A 19,603-nucleotide genomic window follows, 5' to 3' on the forward strand; every position below is an offset into this window, starting at 1 on the left:
AATATTTTGCTTCACTTTAATAGATATATATTTTGAAAATAAGTGACAATGTCAACCACGGGTTGGGGGGGACTTTGTACAGTTTGAACAATATATGGATTCAAGTTTATTTTTATGGAGTTCATATTATGTTCATTATGGAGTTTATTATGTATGGAGTTCATACACTGAGACAGGTTTTTGTTAAAAACATAATAATTCATATAAATAGAAATAGAGAATTATTAACCCTAAATACCAATCCCTATAACATTCGCCCTTCAGTAAACAATTTATTCAATACATCATTTAACAGATTAACAATAAATAAACATCAGTTCTCATTCTATGTAGAATTTTATGCCAATAGAGTCCCAAATCATTTTATAACTAGCAAACTTACAAAAAAGCTTCATATAGAAATTGATGAGTGGATCAAGAGAAATATTTATTTTCATCTCTGCTGATGATAAGCTGTTGTTTTCTTGGATGATAATGAAGATGTTCCTATTAGGTTGATAATTATTACGTTTTAGGATAGTTTTTTTCTATTTTCTAATATTATGATGGTAATATTTGTCCTATTATATGTTGCTCTATTTTTGATGCATCGAAAGGCAAGTGCTTTTATCTCTTTGTTGTGATTGAATGCTTATTGTCCTAAAAATGTATTCTCATCTTTAGTTCATTCATTTATTTATTCAATTTGCCTTTTCAAGATTAATTTCGAAAAGCCTAGTATCTCACGTTAACTTTTTTCTATGTCATGAGTGAATTCATCTTTATTTATTTAATCTTTCCATCTTTAAACTCAAATTAAATTTTCTAAAATTTAAAACCTTACAAAACTCTTTTTTGTCTATAAATAAAAATTATCTCTTTTATTTTATCCTTTCATTTTAAGCTATTCATTTATAAATTTATTTTTTTTTCTATTCTTTTGTTTTTTGTATTGAATCTATTGCTGTAAATGCTGAAAATAGAAAATGCTTTCCTTGTAAAATAGAACTCACTGCTGGCGCTCAAGTTGTACTTCTGCCGGCAGTGCCAAAAAAAGTGAATAAGGTGCTATTATTAGGCCAAGATAGGCTTACAAGTATTTTTATTTGATAATATTAAAAGTTGTATTGTGTCAAATTTTGTATATATTGTTTTTTGCACTTTGTTGCTTCAGTCTGCATAAGAATTTTGTATTTGTAATTTGTTTTTTTGGCAATAAATAAATTCAATTCAAAAAAAAAAAAAAGCGTTAGACAAAGTGAAACCAACTGTCAACCTTCAAAATGGTTGAAGAACAAATGATTTTTTTGGAGGTAAATTTTACATGAAAAAATTTCAAAGGCAATATTACGAATGTATTCAAACCTAAAAATGAAAGTGTTGTGCATTAAATTATGAGTGGATTTTGAACTCTCAATTTGAAGCTCAGTTTTTGCAGGCCGGACACAGTAATGTCTCCCGGCTACATAGACCAAACAAGTTATTAACTCTTCGAATGTTTCAATTTTTTTATTTTCCTATGTAATAACCTTCAAAATGAATAATGACATTGAAAACAAATGAGATCCACTTCAAAAAATTACAAAGTAATTATTATTGGAAAATATTTCAGTTTCTTTTGCCCAAAAATTGTTTGTAGCATCAAGGCATGTTGGCTCCAGTTGCAGAATCTGCAAAAAAATGAATATTTAGAACGTATTAATTTTAAACAAGATGGATATTCTGTTTTATGATATAAAATACATAATATTTATCAAATTTTGAATTGTATCTGCATCATATCCTGTATTATATCATAATTTTTATACCGAGGCAAAGTCACCCCAAGTTTAATCTAAAACTTGTAACAGAATCCTAACCAGTTCAACGATGGATGAAGCAATTTGAATATATAATAAAATGTACTCTCTGATATCATCAATCTTTTAGAAATAAGTTTTACAATACAAAGATCTCCGTCAACAAAATCACATGATGAAGTAAGCAGTTTGGTTTTATGTCGATATTTGAACTAATATATCGAGATTCGACAAGAGCTTAGAGCTATCAATGTTGAACATCGATTTCGGACAATTTTCAGTCCTGTTGATGAGTAAGTGAATGAATGCATGAGTTATTGTCATTCCGCCATATGAATTAGTTTTGTGTATTTTTAGCGGACTAAAGAAAGCGGATGAATCTGGAGTGATTGATTCATCTAACCTGAAAACTACAGAAGGAAACCCCGAGGCAGATAAAGAAGAAGCAAAGAAGAAATTGTACGCTAGGCTAGCGGCCGAGCATTCGCTCAGAATGAAAGAATTCTGGCGAAAGAAAAGAGAAGAGAAACAAGAAAGGTAATAAAAAATTCATTACTTCAATGCAACATTTATTAAACTTTGAAGTCAAGGCTTTCTCAATTATCATGTACATAGAAGAATACAGATGTTCCAAGAATTGCATAAACAAGTATGAACGATTTGTCAATTCTTGTATATTATCGACTTTTATTCAGGCCTTCGACCAAGATATTATGTCATTCATTACTTAGCATAAACAATCTAGCATTGCGAAAATAATTGAAAAAGTAATTATAATCAGCAATTATTCAAATTTATCATAAAAAATCTGGTGTGGTGCACTCACACAACTTTCCTCACTGGGTTTGGAAATTTTATCAGAAGTATTTCAAAAGACATGCAGCTTTGAATATAGAAATTGGCCATTTTTTTGTGTATTGGAATAGTCCATAAGTACCACTCAACAATAAAATATTTTCCACTTTTTTGACCGAATTTGACTTATGATGCATGATTTTGGACCGCCTTGACGAGCCGAGAAGAATGAAGTGTAGCACGATGAAATCTGAGCATTGTGTCAGAAGTTATAAGTGTTTGAAATTTTGATCCTTGAGGTGTCCTTAAGTGCGCCTCTCCACTCGGAAATACTGAAATGAAGTGCATCTAACGGATGATTCTCATAGAACATAATCTTATGAACTTATGTCATTGTGCGAAATATCAATGTGAAGACTATGCAGTTGGTGATGATGGTTGAAGCTGAAAATTAGGTGTTTTTCACAATACAAGGAGCATTGTTGTCAGGTGTACCTGGAAATCTATATGAGATAGAGCGCTCTACCTGATCTCAGATTGTAGAGCACAAAAATACGCCCAGAGGGATTTTGAATTATGCATGTAAATGGTAACAATCGGAAGATATTGTTGATCAAAAGCTAAAATTCATCAAAATTGATATTTTTCTTCAAATTTCACTCATTTTTGAAAAATCATAACTCAGTTCTCATTAGAGATAGAGATTTCCGAATGATCTCATTTTATTTAGAATTTCATAACCTAGAAAAAAAGGCGAGAGCAAATTTTTCTGTCCGATTATGAGATTTGGCAGAAATAGCTGAAAACTGGAAAATGAGCCGAAAATACGAGGTTTTTGGGCCACCCTGTATCTAGCACAAGGAAATTTTGCATGAAGAAATTGGTTCTGGACTTCTCTTATGTACCCAAATAATATATTAGAAAATCAGAACTACAATATAAATTCCATGCACCAATTTATATAGTGACTGGACTATAATGGTTATGGTACATATTAGGATATTATTATGTTATGATTAAGTTTATGTCTGTATGTGTATGACTAAGTTATTTTGTTGACTGTGACTATAATTGACTAGCTGATTTGACGTTGTCTATAACTGTTATTACGTTGAATGGCAATAACATTCTATTATTATTATTATTATTAATGTCATTCTTAGCTTAGGCCGGTTACAGAGCTCAAAGTTACAAAACTGATTCATCGATGCGTATAGTCAGGATGGTACATACGCACTGACGGTCGGTCAAGCTCTGTAACCGGCCTTACTATCTTAGTAAGAATTTGTACCTATAAATAATATTTTACCACCAAATTGTCTGTCTATGTCAAATCTACTCGGAAGTGAATGAATAGAATATTGTTTAAAATGTATTTCTACTAATATAAAGCAGGTGTGAAAAAGAAGAAATCGATAAAAGATGCAACAAAACTTCAAAAAATAATAAAACTGATCACTTCAATGCAACATTTATTAAACTTTGAAGTCAAGGCTTTCTCAATTATCATGTACATAGAAGAATACAGATGTTCCAAGAATTGCATAAACAAGTATGAACGATTTGTCAATTCTTGTATATTATCGATTTTTATTCAGGCCGTCGACCGGACCAAGATATTATGTCATTCATTACTTAGCATAAACAATCTAGCATTGCGAAAATAATTGAAAAAGTAATTATAATCAGCAATTATTCAAATTTATCATAAAAATCTGGTGTGGGGCACTCACACAACTTTCCTCACTGGGTTTGGAAATTTTATCAGAAGTATTTCAAAACATGCAGCTTTGAATATAGAAATTGGCCATTTTTTTGTGTATTGGAATAGTCCATAAGTACCACTCAACAATAAATATTTTCCACTTTTTGACCGAATTTGACTTATGATGCATGATTTTGGACTGCCTTGACGAGCCGAGAAGAATGAAGTGTAGCACGATGAAATCTGAGCATTGTGTCAGAAGTTATAAGTGTTTGAAATTTTGATCCTTGAGGTGTCCTTAAGTGCGCCTCTCCACTCGGAAATACTGAAATGAAGTGCATCTAACGGATGATTCTCATAGAACATAATCTTATGAACTTATGTCATTGTGCGAAATATCAATGTGAAGACTATGTAGTTGGTGATGATGGTTGAAGCTGAAAATTAGGTGTTTTTCACAATACAAGGAGCATTGTTGTAAGGTGTACCTGGAAATCTATATGAGATAGAGCGCTCTACCTGATCTCAGATTGTAGAGCACAAAAATACGCCCAGAGGGATTTTGAATTATGCATGTAAATGGTAACAATCGGAAGATATTGTTGATCAAAAGCTAAAATTCATCAAAATTGATTTTTTTCTTCAAATTTCACTCATTTTTGAAAAATCATAACTCAGTTCTCATTAGAGATAGAGATTTCCGAATGATCTCATTTTATTTAGAATTTCATAATCTAGAAAAAAAGGCGAGAGCAAATTTTTCTGTCCGATTATGAGATTTGGCAGAAATAGCTGAAAACTGGAAAATGAGCCGAAAATACGAGGTTTTTGGGCCACCCTGTATCTAGCACAAGGAAATTTTGCATGAAGAAATTGGTTCTGGACTTCTCTTATGTACCCAATAATATATTAGAAAATCAGAACTACAATATAAATTCCATGCACCAATTTATATAGTGACTGGACTATAATGGTTATGGTACATATTAGGATATTATTATGTTATGATTAAGTTTATGTCTGTATGTGTATGACTAAGTTATTTTGTTGACTGTGACTATAATTGACTAGCTGATTTGACGTTGTCTATAACTGTTATTACGTTGAATGGCAATAACATTCTATTATTATTATTATTATTAATGTCATTCTTAGCTTAGGCCGGTTACAGAGCTCAAAGTTACAAAACTGATTCATCGATGCGTATAGTCAGGATGGTACATACGCACTGACGGTCGGTCAAGCTCTGTAACCGGCCTTACTATCTTAGTAAGAATTTGTACCTATAAATAATATTTTACCACCAAATTGTCTGTCTATGTCAAATCTACTCGGAAGTGAATGAATAGAATATTGTTTAAAATGTATTTCTACTAATATAAAGCAGGTGTGAAAAAGAAGAAATCGATAAAAGATGCAACAAAACTTCAAAAAATAATAAAACTGATCACTTAATGGAAAATTTGAAAACAAAACTTGAACGACGAAAGGAAGCAGCAAGAAAAGGACTTCAGGAGTTTTGGCGAAGGAAGCGAGAGGAGAATGCAGCAAGGTGTGCAAATTCAATTTGTAGTCCATTTATTTCCTTAGGGATACATAGTTCAAAGTTTCATTGTTTATAAGTACTAATATTGGGGCACCGAGCTTCGATCGTTATTTATTTATTGACTTTTGATAAACCGAACACAATTCTTTAAAATGATTGGGGAAGTACTGACATCCTAAGGCATCCTTAGGTGCCATCCTAAGAAAGTCAACTCAACTTAATGCCAACCTGACAAAATTATTAATTTAGTTACCAGTTAACAACTGTTTCGAAGAGGTACTCTCTAGATTATAGTTCTATATTAACATATGGTATGGACATTTTTCAATTATTATAATTAAGAGATTGGAATAAGAAGAATATACATGCTGAAAGACAAACTTTAAACCCTTAAAAACCACCCTTAGAGTTAAAATATTGCCAAAAGATTTCTTAGTGCGCCTCTAAAGGGACAACTGAACATACCTACCAAATTTGAACGTTTTTGGTCCGGTAGATTTTTAGTTCTGCGAGTGAGTCAGTCAGTCAGTCAGTCAGTGCCATTTCGCTTTTATATATATAGATAAATAGTCAAGAAAGTAGGTTATGTTCCATACACTTGAATTCAGGTTCAATTTTCTGTTCAAGCATTTAAAAACAAAAAAAAATATAATTTAGATTATATACAAACCAAATTGAATAACAAATTAACACTCACTAATCACTTAAAATTGTCAAATAATGATCAACTTTGATAATTATGATACACTCAAGTTTAGGAGGATTATCATGTCATGTCAACAAATCAGATTATGTTAATCAAGTCGATTAAATTGTCTAGCAAGATAAAATTTCTCGCTGATTGATTATTATGATTACACAGCTGGAAATAATTCTGTCTCTCTCCCACACAGGCACATGCATCTTCTGTTATCGAGAGACGACGAAATTATAATCTGTTTTCCAAGGATGAATTTTAATGTCGTCCAGCGAGTTTTCCCAAGAATGAGACCAAGTGCAATCGAACTTTTATATCATAAACCTACTATGTTCCGAATTTCGTGAAAATCGTTAGAGCCGTTTTCGAAATCCGTTGAACATAAATAACCAGATATAAATATGCAGTAATTGATCGCTTAATATAATAGGATAGTAGAGCACCGATTATCCATTGATGCATGACAGTGTACAGAAAACTGATAATCCGGATAATCTATTTCAACTCTATTTTACCCCAGTAAAAAAGTACTTTTTCCTCCACCTACTGTCTAAAGTACTTCACTCCCTGAAACATAATACTAGAATGTCACTTTTTCGCTCTCGGTACTAAAAAACTCCCTAGGGAGGAAAAGTGACTCCATTTAAATAACATAGGAAGCATCTCTATAATAGAGACTCTATTTTAAAAACTTACATTGGAAATAGGTTAGAAGGTCCAATCTCAGATGAAGCATATAGAGTAGTCAGTCATTGAGCCAACTAAATTCAATACCTCAACCAGATTTGATCAACATATGAAATATATGTTTGTATGATAAAATTATTACATACTTCATATTAGTATAACACAAAAATTTATTAATATTTCATTTTATCCAAAATATCAGCCAACGAATATTTCTCATCAACTAATCAAATTTAGAACGCGAACTTCATCATAGTTGTAGTTATGAGTCGGCCATTGTTGTTACAACTTTTGCTGACAGATATGCGCTGACAGGCGCATAGTGCTGTGGGCGGTGAGCTGTGATTACTGCCAGCTGTTTACTTCTCAGTTTATGTTGTAACACATTGTTACTGGTCACGTAAGTTTTTAAAATTATTGTATTTGCAGTTTTTATAAAAATGTAAGTGGAGGAAAAATGTTGTGTACATCAAGAGTGAAAAATGCTTTTTCTCCCTCAGGGAAATTGTTGCCCTCGTCTTCGCCTCGGGCATCAATCTTTCCCCTCGTGGTATTTTCCACTTTCTTAAAAAGTGATATTTTTCACTCTAGATATACAAATAACTATTTTTGCATTACCCCAGTTATCAAGAGTAGTGTAGACTCATTATTACTTATTACTCATTATTACCTTGTATTCTGGCTTTCACTACTTAGTAGTACTTGTTGTATGTAATATGACTTGTATACACTTATTTCCCATTCACATTCTGGTTAAAATAGCTTTGATTGCGGCGGACTAAATAGCCACTTGAAATACCGAATCGGTTAGGTTTTTAGGGTATTTCAATTTGTTTATATCACCCTGCGGACGTCCGGATAATCGGTGCTCTATTGTGTTACTCTTTCCGTTTCATTTTTTGACTAGACCGGTTTCGGGTAATTCATTGAGGCATTTTATAATAGGATAACCTTCTAATAACCTTCATCTCTTCTCTCCATTCATGGATTCATCATAAATGAAAACGTTTGTATTAATCATTGAACCCCTCATCATCACCTAGGCTCCAAATACTTCAAGAAATTGCCTTTGTAAGTAAATAAAAAAATATGAAGGCACTAGTAGTTTATTTGTAATTTTATTGGCCTCTTGAAGGGTTTGTTATCACACATTGTTTGAAAATATTGCACTCACATCCTCCAAAAAAGCAGAAAACCAAAAAATTAGATCAATATGTAATATTCAGACATATTCAAAAACTGATTAAAACTACTTCATGACTATGTGAAATTTTCAGCTATAATATAATAATCAAAATTTCATATATGTTTGCTTTTTAAATGTGAATAGTGTTTAAAAATAAGTTTTCTTCATTTTAAACTTTATAAAATAGAAACTAAGGAAGTGAAAACATGAAGAACCCAATATATAACCTATAAACTTGAGTGTTAATAGGAGATGACATTGGGTAATACCGCAAGGCAGAACATCCAAAAGGATCTCTCTGCCGATAAAAGCCATATTTATGAATAAATAAAATAAATAAATGACTAAATCAATTTCATATCAATTGTTGCATACAAACTGTCTAACCTTTGAAAACAAGCTGAAGAACACTCTGCTCAAAATCTGATAAAGTTCCCCATCAGGAGTGAAATTTACCCGAGTAATGAAATTAATTTTAATTGGAAGCAAATATATAAATTTAAACAGACATCATATCTTTTCCCTTTAAATGAATAGAAATTGTAAGTGAATGAATATAATATTGTTTAAAATTTATTTCTACTAATGTAAGGCTAATTAAAACAGGCAGCAGTGTGAAAATGAAGAAATCGATGAAGAGGAAGCAGCAAGAATAAAAAGAATTAAATTGATTGAGTATAAGAGAAGGTGGAGAGAGAAGAAGAAAGCAGCAAAAAGGTATGGAAATTTATTGTGTAATTTATTTATTTCTCTAGGAATACCTAAAGTTTTGTTCACATCGAATGCTTGTATGTGCAAGTGCACGTTTAATCATACATGAGCCGAAAAAACAAAACTTGGAAAGTGTCATTGAAACACGTTGTGACTTGCATGAAAACAAGCTGAAGAACACTCTGCTCAAAATCTGATGAAGTTCCACATCAGGAGTGAAATTAACCCTATAATATAATAATAATAAAAGCTTTATTTACATTCATTAATTGAACAAAAGCCTCTCTTTATGAGGTAATTGTGGTTGGCAAAAATTTTCGAATATTTACAGATTTACAATTTGTATTTAAATTTGTCTCGTAATCATTGTCTGGCTTCTTCTAGATTGCTATAATAATTTATAACTTTTCCACTATTTTACTCCAAAGTTGCCTGTCTCGTGCAGTGGTTGCCCAAGCATCTCCTACTCTCTGGCACAGCTCGTCCCTCCATCGTATTGGTGGCCGTCCTCTGCTCCTGGTCCTGTCTCGTGGCACCCATTCAGTGCAAATTCTGGTCCAGCGGTCTTTATCCATTCTCGCGACGTGGCCTGCCCATTTCCACTTCAATACGTGAGCCTCTTTCTGAAGATACTTTACGCGCATTCTTCCTAGTATTTCGGTGTTTCTTGTGCGTTGGTTCAGACGAATACGAAGAATACTACGTAGCATTTTTGTTTGAGTAGTTTCTAGTTTCTTGTCCAAGTACTCGGTGAGTGCCCATGTTTGCGCTCCATATAATATCGCAGGATATATGCACATGGTCAATGCTTTGGCTTTAAGGGTGTTGGAATAGTCGCCCTTAAATATTCTTCTCAACGACCAATACTTCTTCCATGACTTATCAATCCTGTGCTTGACTTCTTTGGATGCTCTGTTTGTGAAAGACAATATTTGGCCTAAATATTCGTAATCCTCCACATAATCAATGTTGCCACAGTTTACTTCAATCCTAGTTTTTTCGGAATTTGTCATTAACCTCGTTTTCTGAGCGTTTAGGTGTAAGCCCATCACTTCACTAGCGTCAATCAGTTCCATGAGCATTCCCTTCATTTCCTCAGCGCTCTCTGACACCAACATTACGTCATCCGCAAATCTTAGATTTGACAGTTTTTTCCATTGATTCGGAGTCCCTTTTCCTCCCAGTTTAATCTGCGGAATATGTACTCTAAGCAGGAATTGAAGATGAGTGGAGAGAGTGGGCAGCCTTGCTTCAGTCCTTTTTCGATCTTTATGTCTTTTCCTCGTCTCTCCAGCTCTACATAGATTACTGTATTTTCATATAAACTCTTGATTACTTCTATGTAGTTTATGTCGATGCCAGACTCCTCTAGGGCATCCCACATCCTGCTGTGATTGATACTATCAAACGCCTTGTGGAAATCCACAAGACCTAGGTAGAGTGGTATGTTGTATTCGATGGCTTTCTCTATGATCTGATTTGCAGTTTGAAGATGGTCAGTTGTGGAGTATCCTGGTCTGAATCCTGCTTGCTCGGTGGGGTGGTTTTCGTATATTTTATTCAACAATCTGTTCTTTATTATTGAAGCGAATAGCTTATAAATTACTGAGGGGAGAGTGATTGGTCTATAGTTTTTTATATCCAGTCTTGATCCTTTTTTGAACAATATAATTACTTTATTTTTTCTCCATGCTGAAGGTATTGATTTTTCGCGCAGGATTTTGTTGAATAACAATTTAAGGGGTTGCAGGAGTTTTTCTATTCCTATTATCAATGATTCGCTTGTTATTCCGTCCTCGCCAGGTGCTTTTCCTTTCTTTTGGCTTTTTATAGCATTTATTATTTCTGCCTCTATTATCTCCAAATCTTCAGAATCACTGCCGTTTGTTTGTTGATTTTCAATCACTTGTTGGATTTCATGTGTGGTGTCCCTCTTATATAATTCTTTATAGAACTCCGAGACGTGATCTATGATTTGATTTCTTGCCGTTGTGATGCCATCATCAGTATTTAATTTAGCGATCCATTTTGCTTTTGTAGTACTCAGTTCTTGATTTATCTTTTTAGTTGACCCAGTCGTCAACATGACTGAATTTATTACATCCTCTTCAAAATCCTTTATCTCTCTCCTGATTCTTCTTCTTATTTGTTTTCTAAGATTTCTGTGCTCTTCCTTTTCCTCTTCTGTCTTTGATACAATCCTGTTCAACCTCTCACTTTCTTCAATCAATTCCATTGTTTCAGATGAGATTCTTTTGCTTCTTCTTCCTCTATACTGCGCTCTTTTAGATTTGTTGGAAGCTATTCTAATAGATTGTACGATACAGTTATATATTTCCTCCATACTTCTACTTTGGGATATGTTTTGTTTTCTAATCTCTTCAGTTAAATTTTCAACATATCTCTCATAACATGTCTGATCCAATCTTGTGATTTTCTGTTTAATAAAGAACCTTCTCCTATGTAATTTTAGTTCACTCATCAGCAATCTGTGGTCGGAGTCGTATTTGAATGTTTCAATCACTCTTAGGTTTCGGACAGGGCTATTATTCTGCTCCACCATGAAATAGTCGAGCTCGTACAGACCTCCAGATGGGGATTTCCACGTCCATTTCTCTTCTATGTTCCCGCTAAAGAGCGTGTTCACTACTATAAGATTCTTACTCTGAGCAAAGTCCAACATCATCTCCCCTCTCTCGTTTCCGATGCTAGCTTCCCCATTACTATTTCTCGCTACCTGTGCATTAAAATCTCCCATGAGGATAAGTCTTTCTCCTGTTTGCTTCTGGATTATTGCCTCTTCTATTGACTCATAAAAATTGTTTATTTCTTCTTCGGTACTGTCAGATGTGGGTGCGTGAACTTGTATAATCATGAGCTTGTTGTTTCCAATTGATATTTTGATGTATGCAATTCTATCCGAAACAGGTTTAAACTCAGTAATGCCTTTAATAATATTTTTGTTGACAAAGAAGCCAACTCCTCTATTTCCTCTTGTGGCTGCTGAGTGACAGAATACATGCCCACTATTTCGCTCCCCTATTTCTTCATAGCTTCTTCTGATCTCCGCTAAGCCTAACACATCCCATTCAATTTCATTCATTGCTTGTTCAAGCTCCATAATTTTCTCTTCCCCTAGAACTGACCTCGCGTTGTATGTGCCAATGTGTATAACTTTATATTTTGTATTTGAGCTGTTCCTTTCGTATTTCTGAATAGATTCGGTCCTATTTTTCCTCTGTATCTGCTATGTGGTATTTTTTTCGGTCTTTTGACTTTCCTCCTTGTTTTCCACCGGTTTCTCAACAAAGTTTTTTCCTTGAGTTGAGGGTCTCTGTTCACTCACTTTTCTCCCTTCATCATGCGCCTCGCTGGGTTTGGTGAGGTAACTCTCTATGCTTCTATTCCCTTCCGCTTTTCTCCCTTTCTTTCCAGTTTGCTTTCCATGGAATTTCTTGTTTTCCTCTTCTAGTATCCTTGGAGACGACTCCTCACTTCTAGCCCGCTTAGCTGTCTTGACCTCTTGTTTATCCAGGTCTTCAAGTGAATACAATTTTCCGTCGATTTTCAGCTTATCTTTGGTCATGGAAACTCTTTTTCCCTCGCTTTTCAATTTTATCAGGTGCGCGAATAGTTCTTTCCTTACAGCTCTAGTTTCTTGAGAGTAATCCTCCTTGATTTGAACATTTTTGAATTGACTTGCCCCTTGAAGTTTTACCTTTTCTCTTAGTACAAGAATTTTCATCGGCATCGAATTGAATTTTACTAACACTGGAGCATTTCCTCTACTCTTGTTTGTTTTCCATAGATCTTTGATACAGCTATAATTCATTTCAGGGACCAAGAACTTTAGTATATTCATGATTTCTTTACTCATTTCAAAAAAGTTTTTGCTTTGTACACCATAAACAAGTAGATTAAACTTCCGTTCTCTCTCCTCAGCAATCTTAACATTTTCTACAACGTTCTTTTTTTTATGGTGAGAATCTCTGACTTGATTCCATTAATTTCTTCTTCAAAACGACTGTTCATTGTTTCCACTTTGCTGTCTAAAGAGTCAAGCTTCTGTAATTTATCGAGAATTTTGTCCAACTTTTCCTCAATTTGTGACATGATGTAGAGTGATTAAGTATTAGTGTGAAATTTGGAATACTGCGACCGGAATTTGAAATAATATACTAACTCTTTCAATATTAATTGGGTGAGTTTGATAATATATATTTGTTTGAAGGCTAATCGTATTAAACAGCCCGACTGATATAATCAGTTTATTCTGAAAACGTTTCGTAGGTCATGAACCCTATATATTTGATGTATTAAAAGAGTAATAAAATTTAATTGGAAGCAAATATATAAATTCAAACAGACATCATATCTTTTCCCTTTCTAAAATGAATGAATAGAAATTGTAAGTGAATGAATATAATATTGTTTAAAATGTATTTCTACTAATGTAAAGCTATTTAAAGCAGGCAGCAGTGTGAAAATGAAGAAATCGATGAAGAGGAAGCAGCAAGAATAAAAAGAATTAAATTGAATGAGTATAAGAAAAGGTGGAGAGAGAAGAAGAAAGCAGCAAAAAGGTATGGAAATTTATTGTGTAATTTATCTATTTCTCTAGGGGTACCTAAGGTTTTGTTCACATCGAATGCTTGTATGTACAAGTGCACGTCTACATGAGCCGAAAAACAAAACTTGGAAAGTGTGATTGAAACACGTTGTGACTTGCATGAAAACAAGCTGAAGAACACTCTGCTCAAAATCTGATAAAGTTCCCCATCATGAGTGAAATTCACCCTATTTTTGATGTATCAAAACAGTAATGAAATTTAATTGGAAGCAAGTATATAAATTTAAACAGATATCATATCTTTTCCCTTTCTAAAATGAATGAATTGTAAGTGAATGAATATAATATTGTTTAAAATGTATTTCTACTAATGTAAGGCTATTTAAATCAGGCAGCAGTGTGAAAATGGAGAAATCGATGAAGAGGAAGCAGCTAGAATAAAAAGAATCAAATGGAATGAGTATAAGAGAAGGTGGAGAGAGAAGAAGAAAGCAGCAAAAAGGTATGGAAATTTATTGTGTAATTCATCTTGATGTTGCTTTCCATGATGAAACACTATATCATAACTCTGTTGTAGTTCTGACACTGTGTTACTTGTAAATATTTGAAAAACACTTACTTTTTTGGAGTATTAAAAATCATTTTTTTGGAATAAAACCAAGTATTTCTTGGAATAAAAAATAATTTATTGGAAAAGATATGTTGATGGCATAATACTACTCTACAAAGGAAATGCCAGACAATGTGATCAACTCCTCTCAGAATTGAACAAAATACACAAAAACATACATTTCACTGCAGAATACGAAACCAACTATGCCCTAAACTTTCTGGACCTCTCCATATCAAAACAGGACAACAAACCAAGATTCAGTATTTTCAGAAAGCCCACAATGACAGATACACTCATACATGAAACATCAAATCATCCACCACAACACAAACTTGCCGCCTTTAACTCCATGATCCATAGACTAATAAGCATTCCACTTACAAAATAAGTTTACCAGACTGAATTGAACACTATAAAATATCTGGCTCAAAACAATGACTAGCCTAGCCTACTCATCCAATGTAATAGACAAAATACTTCATAAAATGAAAAACAAGAATAAGAAATCCCCAAATCCCAACAAATATGTCACACTAACATATTTCAATCAAAAATCATAACAAACATATTCAAAAAATCAGGCTACAAAACAGCATTTAGAACCAACACAACTTGAAAACCCAACTAAAAACACGAAAAATAGACAGCTCACAATTTGAAAAGACAGGAATTTATAAACTAAAATGTAATACATGCCCAAAATTCTATATTGGACAAACCGGCCGTAGCTTCAAAATAAGATACAATGAGCACTTAAAAGCAGTAAATTCAAATTCAGAATCTACATATGCAGAACATTTAATAGCTACAGGTCACAATCACAAAAACATACAAACAGATATCGAAATCCTACATTTTCTTCAAATAAGCCAGAGACTCAACACACTAGAACAATACGAAATTTTTAAACACCTCTACCATGACAAATCCAACTTATTAAATGATCAACTTAACTTCAAATCGAATGTAATATTTTCCCACATTTTGGCCACACAGTCCAACCCACAAGAGCAAGCGCCCCTGGTGTCAGGCTGATGAAGCTCCTCTTCAGGAGTGAAATGCATTCCTCAATACTCCAAGAAAAGTAAGTGTTTTTCAAATATTTACAAGTAACACAGTGTCAGAACTACAACAGAGTAATTTATCTATTTCTCTAGGGGTACCTAAGGTTGTGTTCACATCGAATGCTTGTATAGGCAAGTGCACGTCTAATCATACATGAGCCGAAAAACAAAACTTGGAAAGTGTGATTGAAATTGAAACACGTTGTAACTTGCATGTGACCTGTGACTTGCATGAAAACAAGCTGAAGAACACTCTGCTCAAAATCTCAAGAAGTTCCCCATCAAGAGTGAAATTTACCCTATATTTGATGTATCAAAAGAGTAATAAAATTTAATTGGAAGCAAATATATAAATTTGAACAGACATCATATCTTTTCCCATTCTAAAATGAATGAATAGAAATTGTAAGTGAATGAATATAATATTGTTTAAAATGTATTTCTACTAATGTAAGGCTAATTAAAACAGGCAGCAGCGTGAAAATGAAGAAATCGATGAAGAAGAAGCAGCAAGAATAAAAAGAATTAAAATAAATGAGTATAAGAAAAGGTGGAGAGAGAAGAAGGAAGCAGAAAAAAGGTATGGAAATTGATTGTGTAATTTATATATTTCTCTAGGGGTACCTAAGGTTTTGTTCACATCGAATGCTTGTATAGGCAAGTGCACGTCTAATCATACATGAGCCGAAAAACAAAACTTGGAAAGTGTGATTGAAACACGTTGTAACTTGCATGTGACTTGTGACTAGCATGAAAACAAGCTGAAGAACTCTCTGCTCATAATCTTAAGAAGTTCACCATCAAGAGTGAAATTTACCCTATATTTGATGTATCAAAAGAGTAATAAAATTTAATTGGAAGAAAATATATAAATTCAAACAGACATCATATCTTTTTCCTTTCTAAAATGAATAAATAGAATTTATACGTGAATGAATATAATATTGTTTAAAATGTATTTCTACTAATGTAAGGCTATTTAAAGCAGGCAGGAGTTTGAAAAAGGAGAAATCGATGAAGAGGAAGCAGCTAGAATATAAAAAGATGAATGGAATAAGTATATAAAAAGGTGGAGAGAGAAGAAGAAAGCAGCAAAAAGGTATGGAAATTTATTGTATAATTAATTTATTTATTTAGGGGTACCTAAGGTTTTGATCATATCAAATGCTTATATTTGCAAGTGCATGTCTAATCATACTTGAGCCGAAAACAAAACTTGAAAGGGTCATTGAACACGTTGTGACTTGCATGAAAACAAGTTGAAGAACACTCTGCTCAAAATCTGATGAATTTCCCCATCAGGAGTGAAATTTGTCCTATATTTGATGTATATTAAATAGTAATAAATTAATTTGATACAAATATACAGGGTGGGTGAAACGTCCGAGAACGGCTTAATATCTCATACACAAAGGTAATTTGACGGTGGGTGTGATTGGGATCCTACTCTATTGAAAATACTACGCTACTATGACTTTGGAAATCTGGTCCGCCATGTTGAATGCAACTCAATTTTTTTAAATAGGAAGGTCGTCATGCGATTCATGATTTCGATACAGAATTTCAAGAGAAAAGGAATATCGAAAACCGCATATCGATATCTCAAACCGTTTATATTCACATTATAAATCAATACCATTCAAAGCAGAAAGGAGAGAAAAAAGTATGAGAACGGCTTAATATCTAATAAAAAATGTGATCCAAGGTGGTTGTGATCGAGGATCCTTCTCAAATAGAAAATACTACTTTACTACTAGAAGAATGGAATTTACTTTACTATGACTTTGAAAATCTGTTCCGCCATATTGAATGCAACTTTATTTTTCAATAGGAAGGTTGTCATAAGAACGATTACCTGATTTCAATATGGAATTTCAAGAAAAAATGAATGGCGAAAACCGCAAATCGATTTCTCAAATCGTTTAGGAGATATTCACATAATTATTCAAGACCACTAATGTATTGATACCCTCACTGCTGGCGCACATCTCCGCGCGCAACACCTACACTGGTAGCTAACTGGCGCTCACTGGAAGGGACCACCCTGCTATATAAGCGTGCTCCTCCAGTGAGACAATCCATGGTCCCATACCGTCAAGTACCTAGGTGTAACTCTGGACAGAACACTCACTTCCAAACAACACATTAAGTGAAAATCAACACTGTCGTGTGCTGTTTGTACAACCATTCCCCTCCTTGTCCCCTCTCTCCCCCTGAAATTTCGGCTGCTCATATTCACAACCATCATCAGGGCATACCTGACCTATGCCGCCCCAGTCTGGTTCCCTTATCTATTCTGAGTAGATTTTTGCCCACACCTTCTCTCTCAGAGTTCCCAGTGTCGCCTGGGCCGGCTAAACTCAGTCGGCGAACTGGGGTGGCCGAAGCAGGGGACGGGAGTCTTGGTGGGGCGTCCGTTCAACCACCCTCGCTTCGAGTCTGGTTGAAACAGGGTCTGAGTGTTTTGGAGAAATTGTTCCCTCTTTTCCCTCTTTTTCTTTCCTTGTTTTGGAGAATGTTTCCACACACAACCTTCAGATATATCACAACAGGGCAAGAAGATTTAGTGCTGACCCTAATTCGAAACAAAGGATGTTAGTGAAGAGTTTCTCTTAAGCTGGAATGAAAGAAACATGGAAGGGATTAATGAGAGTTTAAATAATGAGTAACAACAACTTATCAAATTTGCTCAGCTTCGAGGATCTTGATTATTTTGAAGAAATAAACGATGAAGTGATCAACAACAGTCAACAACTTTGTGCAGCATTGAGTTCTTGTGATTTGAGCATCTTCTGTCTCAATATAAGGAGTATCAGAAGAAATTTTGATGAGCTGATGATTCAATTGTGCGACATTATTTTTCTTTTGATGTTATTATTCTAACCGAATGCTGGATTAGGACTGAATTTGTACTCCAGTCCATTCGAGGATATGATGTATTTTCCACCATAAACACCCATTACAAAATGATGGTGTAGTTGTTTTGTTAAAGATAGTATAATGTACAATGTGTTGAGCTACATATTAACCAGGCAAATGTCCTACATATTCGGTGGATGCAGCAGACAAAAAGTGGAACATCCTTGCAATATACAGATCACCGTCCTTCAATGATATTACAGATTTCCTGAGTGACTTGGAATCGATCCTGAATGAATTAAGAGGGCAACAAGTCATATGTGCCGGAGACATGAATATTAACACCCTTCAAATTCGTCCACATCATCAATTGAATGACTACTGCGATCTTCTAAGCGAGCATGGGCTCAGACTCTGCATTAAACAAGCAACCAGAACTACAACAGAAACTGCTTCTTGCATAGATCACATTGCTACCAACTCCAGAGATAATCTTTTTCCAATCATTTATGAATCAACAATAACTGACCACTTCACCACAATTCTAGGAGTGCAACATATTTCGAGAAATAGTGCAAATGAAACTGGAACACATGAAATAAACGAGAAAATAGACATTAATAGCTTGAAGAATGAACTACTGAATGAGGAGTGGATTCATGTTTTAGAAGATAATAATCCAGATACATCTTATGACACCTTCTTATCAACTCTGAGACAACATATACAAAATAATATCAAGGAATCAATTTGGTTTTCGTGAGGGGAGGAGTACAGAAGATGCGGTATTAGAATTGTCAAATTTTGTCACAGATAAGCTAGAAAATAACAAAAAATGTGCAGCAGTGTTCCTGGACCTAGCAAAAGCTTTTGACACTGTTAATCACAGTTTGCTGCTGAAGAAATTAGAAGCCATGGGAATTAGAGGAGTTCCTCTAGCATGGTTTAGATCATACCTCTGTGACCGGCGTCAAAAAGTCAAAGTTGAAGAACATCTCAGTTCAGAGGGAACGATGAAGTTTGGGATTCCCCAAGGAACAGTTCTTGGGCCAATTCTGTATTTGGCATATGCAAATGAGCTATGTTCAATTAAGATAAGAGGAAGAGTAATAGCTTTTGCTGATGATACGTGTATACTATTTGAAGGAAACACCTGGGAGGAAGTTTTTAATCTGGCACAGGAAGAATTGATCAAAGTCGATAAATGGTTAAGAGAAAATTGCTTACAGTAAATGCAACAAAAACGAAATTTTTAGCCTTTTCTCTGACAGAACGGACGAGACCACCGGATTCTTCAATAATCCTGCATCACTGTGGAAGCACCAACAACCCGTGTGATTGCCCTTCAATTCAACAAGTCAATGAAATAAAATATTTAGGAACAATAGTGGA

General features: G+C 34.1%; 1 protein-coding gene across 5 annotated transcripts in view; it reads left to right on the forward strand.

Annotated features, from left to right (window-relative positions):
• Positions 1–19,603, forward strand: part of LOC111062429 (trichohyalin) — a 107,207-nt gene that overhangs the window by 45,888 nt on the left and 41,716 nt on the right. For 2 of the 5 annotated variants that reach the window (XM_039438244.1, XM_039438245.1), the window contains exons 11-13: positions 2,136–2,315; positions 5,663–5,830; positions 14,067–14,177. In XM_039438244.1, coding sequence (XP_039294178.1) covers positions 2,136–2,315; positions 5,663–5,830; positions 14,067–14,177 — 459 coding nt within the window. Of the gene's footprint in view, positions 1–2,135; positions 2,316–5,662; positions 5,831–9,000; positions 9,112–13,574; positions 13,689–14,066; positions 14,178–19,603 lie in introns of all 5 variants that reach the window. The other 3 variants (XM_039438243.1, XM_039438246.1, XM_039438247.1) reach the window with 3 other exon arrangements.

Source organism: Nilaparvata lugens, chromosome 11 (genome assembly GCF_014356525.2).
Source record: "Nilaparvata lugens isolate BPH chromosome 11, ASM1435652v1, whole genome shotgun sequence".
NCBI classification, from domain to species: Eukaryota; Metazoa; Arthropoda; class Insecta; order Hemiptera; family Delphacidae; genus Nilaparvata; species Nilaparvata lugens.